The sequence below is a fragment of the Pan troglodytes genome, chromosome 14, assembly GCF_028858775.2.
Source record: "Pan troglodytes isolate AG18354 chromosome 14, NHGRI_mPanTro3-v2.0_pri, whole genome shotgun sequence".
NCBI lineage: Eukaryota > Metazoa > Chordata > Mammalia > Primates > Hominidae > Pan > Pan troglodytes.
In genome coordinates, this window is record NC_072412.2 from 115778316 (window position 1) to 115791730 (window position 13415).

At 45.7% G+C, this 13415-nt stretch overlaps 1 protein-coding gene across 2 annotated transcripts in view; it reads right to left on the bottom strand.

Moving 5' to 3' along the window:
* The window catches only part of COL4A1 (collagen type IV alpha 1 chain), a 158449-nt gene that overhangs the window by 11605 nt on the left and 133429 nt on the right, over positions 1-13415 (bottom strand). For both annotated transcript variants that reach the window (XM_016925527.4, XM_063792319.1), the window contains exons 40-49: positions 13009-13107; positions 11816-11866; positions 9642-9827; positions 8674-8807; positions 6197-6269; positions 5286-5357; positions 3916-4044; positions 2525-2623; positions 1296-1508; positions 257-434 (exon numbers count right to left, since the gene is read on the bottom strand). In XM_016925527.4, the coding sequence (XP_016781016.3) occupies positions 257-434; positions 1296-1508; positions 2525-2623; positions 3916-4044; positions 5286-5357; positions 6197-6269; positions 8674-8807; positions 9642-9827; positions 11816-11866; positions 13009-13107 (1234 nt within the window). The remainder of the gene's footprint in view (positions 1-256; positions 435-1295; positions 1509-2524; positions 2624-3915; positions 4045-5285; positions 5358-6196; positions 6270-8673; positions 8808-9641; positions 9828-11815; positions 11867-13008; positions 13108-13415) is intronic.

The following is a 13415-nucleotide window of genomic DNA, read 5'->3' on the forward strand; positions in this document are numbered from 1 at the left end:
TGAGCTCAAGCAACCCTCTCGCCTCGGCTTCCCAAAGTGTTGGGATTACGGGCATGAGCCACTGTGCCCAGCCAACTGACTTTTATGTCAAATAATTTTTATGGTAGATTTCCATTACAAAACTCGAATATCACAAATAATAAGCTAAATGGCAATGGATTCAACGTTTTGGAGAAAAATAGAAAACATATGCTTGTCCAGACTAGAGACTTTTCCTCTTCAATTTTGCATTTGTTCCTACAGATGCTCGACTCACCTACTAATAAATGGTCTTATGTTTTCCCCCGTGATGGGTGCCATTGACATGGGCATGGGCTCAGGGGTGGACAGCCAGTACGAGTAGTCATTTCGTGATGCAAAGTTGCACACGTTGTTAATATTGCAGAACAGGAAGGGCATTGTGCTGAACTTGCGCAGGCAGCTGCCGGCCGTGCCTAGACAAGGAAGAAGACAATGTGAGATGTTTCCTTTATAATTCACAATCTATCTCTATGTAAAGTGGATTTCAGCTGGACAACAAGCAAAAACATATAATCAACATAATCACTGAAATGGAAATGTATAAAGGATTATGTAGGACATTTTTGATGAAAGGAAACAAAACCAGTTTACCAGCACAAAGAAACCTTTTCCTAAAGCTGAATTCTAGAAGGAACTTAACACATGGTTCGTTATACGATGGATAGTAACAAATTGGGCAATGTCTTTAACAACAGTTTTGCAGAAAATGCAGAGATGCTCTTTCTATAGCAGCTTGCTGATTCTAACCCTGATAAAAGTTAAAGGCAGAGAAAATTAAAACACGGTTTGGTGGAGGATATCTGGGTCAGATTAAGATAATGAGGACAGATATGTAGCTTTCTGCTGATCTAAACTAGAGGAGCAGAGCTCAGCAGCTGTAGAGAATTTCAGACAGGATAACATGGACCTTTTTTTAACAAAGAGCAATGGTTAAGCCGCATCAATGCAAATTGTTAAGTGCACTCCAGGAATCTTGATCCTACTTGATAATTTGAAGATGAGATCTAAAGTTTTATTAATTTAAAGATTTTCGAAGATTCAGTCTCCACATTTCTTGGCTTGCCATTAGTAATACAGCAACTGTTGAACCGATTATTTGTAATCAATGGAGGGAAATGGGGCCGGGCTGCTTTTTCACTGGCTACCGCCCTCATGGCACAGTGTTTCACTCGCTACTGCCCTCACTGCAGCAGCAGAGGCGAGTCCAGCACTGCGCACCAAAGGCACTCAACACACCTACACTGAATGAATGCATGGATCTGCAGGCTTCTTACCCAAGTCCTGGCCGTGGGCCCGTTCATTGCCTTGCACGTAGAGCAAAGAGTACCCGTGGTAAAGAATTTTGGTCCCAGAAGGACACTGTGGGTCATCTATTGTTTGACTATGCCTGGTCACAAGGAAGCCGTGATCAACAGATGGGGTGCCTGGGGGCCCCATGGATCCTGGCAACCCATCGGGGCCTGGTGGACCTGGAAATCCTCTTGGACCTGGAAGATAGGAGACAAATTAGTTTTCCTAATTACAAACACGCTCCCCCACAGGCTTTCAAAATCATTTTCTCCAAAGAGTTTTTAATATTTTATATTTCCACAAAGTATCCTACCTATTCATGTTACCAAAAAAGTCTAAAAAGAATGCATGGCTAACTAAATACAGCAGCCTACCTCCTTCATGGTGTCTTAACTTTTTCTTTTTACCTGCCACCTCAAGATATTTTTATAAGCACAGTTCTCGGTGCAGAGCAGATGCTTGAACAATTTAGTTCAATGAATATATGACACATATGAAAATGGATATATGAATAAATGAAAATAAATGAATGACGTGACTCTGTGCATGTCATTCACACAGAATCGTGGGGCTCCTGTTGGGGAGGACTATCATAGAATTATTAAACAACCTCATCTTAAGGTGTTTTCTCCTCCATAGCAGCCCAAAGCCTGCGTATGGAAATGGAGCAGTAAGGGACCTCGCAGGCAAAGCCTGCTTCTGTCCCCTAACTGTGCCACGTGCCAAACTGTGCCCAGGTCTGCTGGGCTGAGCTCTTTGTTCAGTTATTCAGCGGCCTCAGGCTTTTGCATCATAGCCTTCACCGGACACTCGAGTGTCCCTTCTCCTAAGGAAGCAGATCAAGTTCATCCCATGCCTTTGGGCCAATGCTGGCCTTATTTTCATTTCTGCTTCCCTTGTCCTTTGCTGAAATAGAATTTTCACAGCTGCAGCTCACATCCCACTTAGGAAACCACATGGGCCACCACTATTGGCTGCCTTTCAACAACATCTGGGAAACGTACACTTTGATCAATATCTGTCTCTACACAGAAAAAAGGACACTTCTTCAGCTCTTCTATTTGATTCTATTTCTTCTAAGAAACAGACTTCTTAGGAAATCTGTCAAGTGATATATCCAACTTCATTCTGCTGTTTCCCCATGCCTGGTTCTGCTCCTTCTATCCCAAAGATCCTGGTCAAGGGTAATTAGGTTGGAAGTTTCGCAACCTACCAGTAGGCCCGGCAGGCCCCATCTCTCCTTTCTGGCCAGGGGCACCGTCAAACCCAGGAATACCTGGAGGTCCAGGTATACCCACCAATCCTGTAACACCTGAGGCAGAGGAGAAATAATTTATGATCCTGTATGGCAGTAAGCTGTATCTCTTTCTTCCCTTCTTAAATGTCCTTTTCAGTGTTCAAGGAGCCAAGCATAAAGTCTCACTGCAGATGAGAACGTTTTCTTGGACAGCCAGGAGTTGCTTCCCACAAAGTCGAGTACAGACTTCGCAGAAGCAGCTGGATATTCATATGGGGGTGTGTGTTTGGGCACCTCGTTCTGAGTTCTCCCTGGTTTCTTGCTGTTTGGCAGATTGGTTTGGAAAAGGCAGGTGATGTGGAGGGAATGAGAGACTGGATAACTTTCCCTCTCAGCCATATACTGGGGTCTCAATTTTTAGGCAACAGATATACCAACATGGAGAGTTTTTTTTGTTTTCATGTACATAGCTTCTTCTTCTTCTTTCTTTCTCTTTTTTTTTTTTTTTTTTTTGAGACAGGGTCTCGCTCTGTCACCCAGGCTGGAGTGCAGTGGCGTGACCACCGCTCACTGCAGCCTCGACCTCCCGGGCTCAAGCGATTCTCCTGCCTCAGCCTCCCGAGTAGCTGGGACTACAGGTATGCACTACCACACCTGGCTCATTTTATCATTATTATTTTGTAGAGACAGACTCTCCCTATGTTGCCCAGGCTGGTCTTGAACTCCTGGGCTCAAGTGATCCTCCCACCTCAGCCTCCCAAAAAGCTGGCATTACATAGGTGTGACCCAGTGAGCCTGGCTAGCTTATTCTTAAGTATCATTAAATTTTCTTTGATGCTTTCAACTTTAAAATGTTTTCATTCTCCTTTACTTCCCACCCACTCCTTATCAGTAGCTCTTGAAATAGGAGATGTTTCGCTCAAATAAGCAGAAGACTATGTTAGGGTTTCGGGAAATAACAGAGAATTGTACAGACAGTGCCGATCAGGCAGCGCTCCTGGGGGCATGGATGGAGAGCACCGATTTTTACCATTCCAGATTGCTACGTGCCACCCCCATCTGGAGCGGGAGGCAGGAGGGGGAAAGGTAATGATCTGGTTCTTTGAGCCCATGTTTTTCTAACTGAACACAGATGTGTTGTTATGTGTTCCTCTAGCTTTTCCTGGGTTTTCTTCTGGATTTTTTAAGGTCCCTTTAAAAATGTCATAGGTTTTGATATGCATTGAAGGGAGGTAAGAAACTCATATTCATATGTGTGTGTATAATCATTACCCAGAAACTTATTTTAGATACATGGGTGAGGAGGAACTCTGACCACTGCCCCTCTGGGCTCCCCATACCACCCCGCACAGGCAAAGCCTTCTCACCTTGCTGGCCTTTCGGGCCTGGCAGTCCCTGAAGCCCTTTCAGCCCTGGGGGGCCCTCAGGACCAGGGAGCCCAGGCTCCCCTTTGATGATGTCATAAGGACCTGGGGGGCCAGGAGGACCCGGGAGACCTGTGGGAATAGGGAAGGCATTGATCAATTTCACTGTCCACATACTGGGGCGGAAACAACTTTAGAAGGAGAATCCCGGGTGAAGCTATCCAAATGGAACGTACTTCTCAAAGGTAAAGTCATTATCAAAACCCAGGTAATCAGATCTTCACAAAACATGTCCAATCTGCACATCTTTATTATTTAACCTGAAATCCTGAACTCTCGGGCAAAGGCATTGGGGCATCAGCGTAACTTCCCACTGCATTCTGGGCACTGGGACCCCTGACAACTGCCCTGCAGCCTCATGCCAGCCCTCCCAGCGGGGAGAGAAGCTTGTTCTTCCCAGGCAGCCCCCGCTTCTGACGTGGAGAGTGCCACTCTGCGATTAGGACATTTTTCCCACACTCATCTGAAACCTGCCTTACTGTATAGTATCACACTGGTCCTGATCTTTGAGTGACGAATGAACTTAATCCTTCTTCTGCATGACAAGTCTTGGCATGTGGTAAGAACCACACAAAATGCGAGGTCCCCTCAGCCTCCCCGTTTTCAGCCCAATACCCTCAACTCTCCCTCCCCTTCCACATACCCTCCCTCCCCTTCCACACACCCTCCCTCACCTTCCACACACCCTCCCTCCCCTCTCCTTCCTTGGGTTCCACTTCTCAGGGCATGTGGTTTCTCATTCTCTCTCCCAAAATATGGTTTGGAAAATTAAATGATGCCCTAGAAGTATGGTCTGCTCTAAAGAGGAAGCAGGATGAATACTGTGCTTAAACCATTCCCTTTTGAGATGATGTGGTTTTCGGCGACTTTCATGCTGTAGGCTCCCACCGGTGGAGAAGCCAACAGCACCTTTCCCAGGAAGAATTCTTTACTGTGCAGCAGGAATGCACTCCGTCTCTAAGTGCAAGATTGATTTTCTTTCCTATTATAACTTTCAGTGGTTGATTTCAGGCTAACTTGAGAGCCTTGGGAAGTTTCTGAATTCTGAGCCTGTCAGTGAGAACCTCGGCCACCCCTCCCCTGGAGTTCCCTCAGTCCTGGATTTATCAGATTCTACTTTCAGACAAGTCGCTGGTTAAAATGTCAACTACAGGAATCTTGACTTGCTGCAAAGAATTCCCTATCAATTGTTTTTAATAATTTTTGAGTCATTTCACATATGAAAAACCAAACACCCCAATTCTGTGCATTCCTGGCTTTTACATTTTCACAAAGCACCAGTAAGGTGTCCACAGATCAACAAACTCTCCTACCTTTAGCTCCCGGGATGCCTTGATCGCCTTGATCACCTTTAATTCCCTGGAGGCCAGGAAGACCTTTTGGGCCTAAAAGCAGAGGGAAAGCACTGTCTTGCACAGAATTCCCAATGATATACAAATATGTGTGGGTATATATCTCTCTCTAGTGCACACACATACATGTACACAAATGTATAGATAAATGCATATACACACACATATACTCATATATGCATACCCATATATACACATTCATACACCTGCTTATGCATGCATACATATACACATACATATATACACATATATGCACACATAGACAGTGAACAAATTTCCAATTTATCTTCAAGGAAGAAAACAGCATTATTTCTGGTCACGTGTGTAAAACTTTTAATGAAACTCTTTTTTCTAGAACCCAGAAGCTACATACATTTTTATAAGCATGCAGCCAACTGTAAAAGGATCCAACTAGTGGAGGGGCATGGGGCACTCTTTTTGGTCCCGATCTGATTCACACATGTCCCCAGTTGGACCACAGGACACCTTGAGGCTGCGACCTGTCTTATTCGCCTTTCACGTGTATCTGACTCAGCAGTAAAAACTGCAGTGCCTGGGAGCTGGTAAGCAGCCCAAAAATGTGTGTTTAATACATGAATAAATTAATGAATAGCCCAAATCCATGACTTCTTATTGAGATATTAACGATCCACTGATTCTTAATAAGAAAATCAGAATGTCTTTACACTGGCATCCATAAGATTATACAAATTGGGCTGCCACACAGAAATGCCATTTTTAATTTGAAGAGAACAGTATCTCGTGCTATAATGGCAGCGGTGCTATCAGTGCTAAGGTGCCCGAGGTTAGCAAGCTCTTCACACAGCATCTGCTGCTGCAAAGGCTGTGCAGCAAGGCCTGTGCTGTCTTACCTTGAAATCCTGGAACTCCTGGAGGCCCCATATCACCCTTAGAGCCTGTGATTCCTGGAGAGCCACCAATACCCTAAACAGACAAAGAGGAGGTTGGGAATTGCTCAGGATATGTAGGTTAAGTCTCTCCAGTAACCTGCTAGTTGGAAAACGGAAACAGCCCCTCAATGTTTTGGAAAGCACATTTGTGAACAAATGGTGCCTTGTGGTTTCTTAAATGACAGAATAACAACACCTTTGCATGTGCCTCAATCGGGAAGCTGGAAAGTAGAAGCATTTGTTTCCCTCCCATGTATCTCCTCTGCTTGTCCATCCACAGGGGAAGTGCCTGAGGAGCAGGCAAATGTCCCGCCCTTGCCACCTCCAGCTCACAGCACGATGCCACAGACAGAGCCAGGGCCCCCTCAACACCTATGACGGCAACGTAGCCATCCAGCACCAGCCAACGAGCTTTTCTGAAAACTTTCCCCTTAATCCTCAAGTGCAGTCAGTTTTCTTTAGAATTAGTTTCATGTCTTATCTGAAAACTGATTTTAAATATGCAAAGACAATTAAGAAATGCTAAGGAACGAGTATTTTCCTTTATACTGTGGCAATATTCATGTATTTTAAAATAGGGGCTCATTTTCTCTCCATTTCAACAAGTCGTTCCTTTCTCTAGTCGTGGACAGCAACATGTAACAAGTTGTTTTATTTCTTACGTAGATTTGTTTCTTAGCCTTATTTTTAAAGTGTCAAACCAAAATAACATGAACAAATATATATGTATATAAACATATATACAAACACATATTTATACATAAGTCTGTATATAGAGACAGACAGACACTGATTGGCACCAGGAATGGGGTGTATTTCTTTTTCTTCCTCTTTTTTTTTTGAGACAGAGTCTCGCTCTGTCATCCAGGCTGGAGTGCAGTGGCGCCATCTCGTCTCACTTCAATCTCTGCCTCCTAGGTTCAAGCAATTCTCCTGCTTCAGCCTTCCAAGTGGCTGGGATTACAGGCATGAGCCACCATGCTAACTTGTGCATTTTTAGTAGAGACAGGGTTTTGCCATGTTGGCCAGGCTGGTCTCGAACTCCCCACCTCAGGTGATCTGCCCACCTCGGCCTCCCAAAGTGCTAGGATTACAGGCGTGAGCTACCAGGCCCAGCCGGGAATGGGGTATATTTCTATGTTACTGAGGAATAAAAATGAGAATACATAAATATTTGACAAATTACCTACGCTTACATTACTGGAAAACTGCAATATAGCAATAGGGGTCCAAAAATACATTCACATACACATTTGCTATACTGTGGAGATACACACAGCTTTGAGGACAGGGAATGGGTAAACATGACTGTTGCTACTCCTTATAGCCAGTTCTGCATAATTATTTATAAGCATTTCATAACTTACTGATTCAGAAGTAAATCAGCACCACGTATTGTTTTGCACCCAGCAAGCTTAGCTATTCTGTATCCATCCTTGAGAAAGTAGTCTGATGACTCTAAGATATGTCTCTGCTGCTGAGCAGTTCAAAGCTTTCCCTTTAAGGGAGAACATGTGTTGACTTACAGAAGAACCCCGCTTGCTCCAACATAACTGCAGAGGTCTGTCTCAAATCCCTCCTATTCCTGATCTCCCCTGATGTACTCTCTCTTTCTCCTAATGTGTGTTAGAGAGAGAGAGAGAGACAGACAGATGGAGACAGATAGAGGAAACAGAGAGACAGACACAGAGAATAAAGCTCTGCTAATCCAGCTATTTGAATGAGCGAGCCACGTAAACACAATCCTTTAGCCATGGACGTGGTTAAGCTAAAAATCAAACCAAAGATCCATGACCACCACTAAGAAGGGCTATATATTCAGGTGCAGCAAAGAGCCAAAGTTAAGTCACACACACACACACAGAAATATACAAGGCTGCTGGTCACTTATTGCACCCTGAGATGTGCTCTTCTGAAGGCTTGTCTAAGTCACCACTTAGACTCTGTATCTGGATCAGGTCAGTAAAGAAAGATGGAATATTGCTGGTTGTCTTTTATGACTTGAACTGTTCAACTGCAACTCCCAGTCCTCCTGCCAGTCCTAAGAGATGGCTGGGCTAGTTTTACAGAATTGTTCTCTGCAAAACAACATTGGCTTGCTTTTTACATTGAGTTTGTGAATAGGTCTTAAATTTAGGCATTGAGCCATAATTTCCAGCAGTATAACATTTCCCTTTTATGGTTCTTGGAAAACTGGATTGTAAAAAAATGTTACAATAGTTTCCTACTCTGATGCCAATAAAGATGTGGGTTACTGGCAAGAAAGAAAGAAAGAACTGATTTAGTGGGGATGTGGGAGTGTAACACACACACACACACACACACACACACACATATATATATACATACACAAAATACATACACACATAGACACATATGAATACTTCTGGCCAGAAAAGACTCCTTTAAAAATAAAAATCTACAAATCAGTAACTCACAGGCATGCCCTGGAATCCAGGGTCTCCCTTGGGCCCTGGGACACCGGGTGCTCCTGGCCAGCCTGGATTTCCTTTGTCACCTTTAACTCCATCAATCCCAGGAAGCCCTGGAGGCCCCATGGGTCCCGGAAGTCCTAATGGAAGAGAAGAAAGCCACGCATTTGGGGTTAAATATGCACAAGTGTCCCTGGGCTGTGGGGCTATCAATACTGCCACCCACGGCCCCTCACTGATACAACACTGGACCAACAGTGACAACCCTTGAGACAGAAATCCAGGCAGGTCCAGGAAGGAAGGAAGGAGGGAGGGAGGGAGGGAGGGAGGGAGGAAGGGAGGAAGGGAGGAAGGGAGGGAGGGAGGGAATAGAAACACCACTATCTCTGATAAAACACTGGACCGACAATGTGAACCCTTGAGACAGAAATTGAGGAAGGTCTGGGAAGGAAGGAAGGGAGGGAAGGAGGGAGGAAGGAAGGGAGGGAGGGCGGGAGGAGGGGAGGGGAAGGAGGGAGGGAGAGAGGAAAGGAGGAAAGAAGGAAGGAAGGAAGGAAATAATAAGGAAGGAAGGAAGGACAGACATAGAAATGCCACTGTCTCCGTGTCCAAAATGGCCTGCGGTCAGTGGTGCCCGGGCATCTGTGCTACCACTACAGGGGTCTTCATCAGAACCCACAAGTGGGCCCAAGTGCTGTGCTGGTTTAAGTCAAACGCCACCGACGGGGCACGAGTCCAGGCTTGTCCAATCATTTCCTTTCTTGCATCTCCCTAATTACTTAAATTCCTTGACAGAAAGGATACAAGAAAAGCTTTGACTCGATGGGGGCCAAACACAATTTCAAGCTGTAATAAATGCTGCAGACTTCTAAATAAAAAAGCCCAATTGAGAATTTAACTATTTCTTTTACACTATTTCCTTTTGTGAATTCTGTCCCAGTCCCCAGCCCTGGCCCCTGGTGAGATGCCCTTACCTGGCAGGCCAGGCTGGCCCTGAGGTCCGCGGTCTCCTTTGGGCCCCTCCGTGGCATGGCCTGGGGATCCCGGTAACCCCGGCTGTCCCTGGGGCCCCGGAGGACCCATGAATCCTTGCTCTCCTTTGGATCCAGGAATTCCTGGGCTCCCGGCTAATCCTGGGAAACCCACCTCACCCTTTGAACCTAAACAAGAAAAACAGTTTGAGGTGATGGGAAACGCAGCAGCAGAACAGTAATCTCCAGCGTGGACGGCAGAGATGGGATGAGGCATGCCTCATCCTGTAGGGACCGCTCAGAGGGGGCTTCCAGGGACACCACGGGAAACTGCAGCAAGGGCTCCGATCCCTCCTTCTCTTTAATAACACACTAGAATCCGACCATGGCCTGGCTGGAAAAAGAGCTCAGAATGCTAGGAACCCAGCTATCGTTTTCATACTTCTTACAAGACGTGTTCTATGGCAAAGGCATCTGAATTGTGTTTAAAGACATCTGCAGCAAGTGCACTGCTAAACGAAAGCCTCACTCCATCAGCACATGAATGGGCTGGACAAGCCAATCATGTTATATCCATGCAGTGGGACACTACTCAGCCATAGAAAGAAGTGAGCAACCACTGGGCTGGATCTCAAACGAATTATGTCGTGGGAGAGTAGTCAGGCTGAAAAGACTACGAAGTGTATGGTTTTATTTTTGTAAACTGCTGGAAAACGCAAACTAACCTAGAGGACCAGAAGGCAGATGGACGGTTGCTTGGGGGAATGGGGAGAGGGCAGGAGCGGGGGATTATGAAGCCACGGAGGAGACTTTTGGGGGAAGGCTTTGCCTGCTATCTAGAATGTGGGGATGTTTTCATGGTGTAGACCTATGTCAGCCTTATCAAATTGTCCACTTTAAATATTTGTAGTTTATGACCTGTCAGTGAAACTTCAATAGAGCAGGTTTAAAAAATTAAAAAGTAACAGCTTGTAGGAAAAAGAAATTCCATGTTTAGTTTTAAACATAGTATCCAAATCTTACCAATAAAAATGCCAAAATTCTAAGGTTATTTCCAAAACAAAGGAAAAGGGAATGAAATAGGGTCAAGACCTAAAGTGGTCATTTGGGATTCTCTTCTCCTGGGGATTCTCCCTGCGATTTCACACAGCAATGAGTGGAAAACGCAAGGTGCTGCATAGAGTTTGTGCAAGGGCAGTGCAGCATGTCCAAAGGAGTGTGCGGGATCACATGGCAAGGTAGGAAAGGCAGGGCAGGAACAGCCCACAGCGACCCCTTGAGCAGGTGCATTTGCAAGGGGCTCTGTGTCTGAGGGATTCTGTGAGTTAAGGGAGAGGGAAGTGTCCATTCCCAAGGCAGCCCACCCGGCACCAGGCCATCCTTCTCAACCCAGGGGTTCCCAGTGTCAGACTACATGCCTGCCAAGGAAACACTCTGGGCTGGTCTCGGGGAGAACCAGGGGGTGGGAGAAACAACACCTCCGTGCCCCTGCTCCTTCTCAGCTGAAGTCCAAGGCCTTCCAGGGCTTTCTGAATCCTCCCACTGAGTGGGATCACTCAGCCAGCCCAGCCACGGGCCATAAGCATGCCCATGGATGCTGTGTGTGAGCTCCTGGCTGCAGCCACCTGTGGCTTCTCTTCAGTGTCGTGCAGCTCACATGCCTTGTATTTTCTGTGTCCCCTTTGCTTTCCCATGAAATGCTCAGCTCTCTGAGAGAAGAGACTGCCTTCCCAAGCTCCTGGCCAACTCTCAGCTGCACTTAGTACTGAGCACATCGTGGCTGCGCAGGGCATGTTTTTGTCTCGTGGTGTGTGCTACATACTGTCCTGCGTTCACATAAGTATAACCAGTTCTAGAAAGTCAGAATTTCAATATTCTGATGACCTTCTAGGCATAAAAATGACAGGGGTCTCGCCTCTCTGCTGGATTTTTATAAAATTAGTCCAAGTAAAAGATAATTCTGATCATGAGTGTACTGCACGCCATTTTGATCCATTAATTAGAAGGGAACCACATGTGTCTTGCAGGCATTGCCCTCTGGGCTCAGCACCCATCCTCCATCCCGTTGCTGCCTGGCCAACAGGGATGGGGCTTCATCCTGAAGACACTGCCCCTTGTTCTGCTAATCAGGCAGCAGCGGTTGGTTGAAAAGGAAGAGCACAGTGAGCAAAGATTACCTTTGTCTCCTTTGGCCCCCGGAAACCCTGGGAATCCTCTTCCTGGTAGACCTATAAGATGAGGGTAAAATGCAACGTTTCTCTTTACTTAAACAATCCATCTGCAGGTACAACAGAAAGCACTATCAACTCTGCAATAATACTATGTATATTGTGGAGTACATAGATATTAGTTAATTGCACCCTTGTAATAAAATGATATTCCTACAGTTATAATAAGATACCCTTGACTGGATGTTCCTAATTTAGTACTTTTTCCTAAGTATCTTTCAGCTCAGAACCACCATGGCATTTAGCACAAATGATCTGTGCAAATGAGTATTTGTTTCCTGCTGCCGTCTGGAGATAAGCAAATGGGATTCTCAGACAACCATCCACTAATTGCTATTCTCAGGGAGGTGGGGAAAGCCAAAGAGATTTGGGGCAGCAGATGCTGGGGAGATGACAAACGTCAGCAAAGGGCTTGAGGGAAGATTCAAATCGGGGGAAAGGAGTGCAGGGGTATTTTTATGAATTGTTTGTATAGAAAAACAAATGTATAGAATATAAAGTTATGGAATGAAAAAAATGAACTTAAGAAAGAGGCCAGCACCAATAGCTGTGGATGCTCTTGGTGGTCCTCCCAGTGTCCCCCCAAGTCAGGGGTAACCTGCTTCAAATGGTGTGTTTATCTCTCTCTTGCATTAAATACGAATATTACTGTGTATGTGATTGTCATCATCACACCTGCACTTTTGTCCAAGTTATGGCCAAGTTAAAGCCCACCAGTGACAGGAGCAGACTCAGGGGCCAACCAATATTTCCAACCATTTCCCCTCAAATGGGGAAATGCTGGGCAAAGAAAAGAGTTTTGTTTTGCTTTGCTTTGTTTTGTTTTGTCATAGCAACCACAAGGGAAATGGAAAGTGTTCTAACAGCAGGTATTTTATGTGTCTCTGACTCACCACTGAGAGCTCAGGTTATTTCAGGGGAAGATGCCCTCAGTATTTATGGGATAATAAATACCCCTTCCCTTCTTCCCCTCCACTCATCCCACTCTATTCCACACATCCACATCAGTGTTTAAGTAGTTGCAGGGATGTGCAGTCTAGGGGCCATCTGTGCCCAGCTTTATTCACTGAACACAGGCAGTCTGCAGGTCTCTGGGAGTGGACACTGCTGATTCTGATAGGGAATGGGGCGTTGGGCCATACCTGGTTCACCCTTCTCTCCTGCTGACCCCGGGATTCCATCACTGCCTGGCTCCCCTTTCTGGCCAGCTGGGCCTGTGGGGCCAGGAGTCCCAGGAAGACCTCAAAGAGAAAAGTCACATCAGACACCCACATAACCTCTCACAGCACCCTAGTTGCCACACAAAATGGCCCTTTGCTGACATCCTTTAAGGGAGCTGTTCCCTCCCAAGCACACCTGGTTTTCCTGAGGTCGGTTCTGACTTCCCTTCAGAAAGGACCCTGCGTGCTTTCAGCAACACCACCAAACCCTGACCCTCCAAAGCTGGTGACAAAAACTCCATGATGGCCACAAAAACAGTTTGGAGATTTAGGTCCTAGATCCTGCTCGTGACAAGACCTCAGAAAGATCCTGTAACCTGCACTAGACT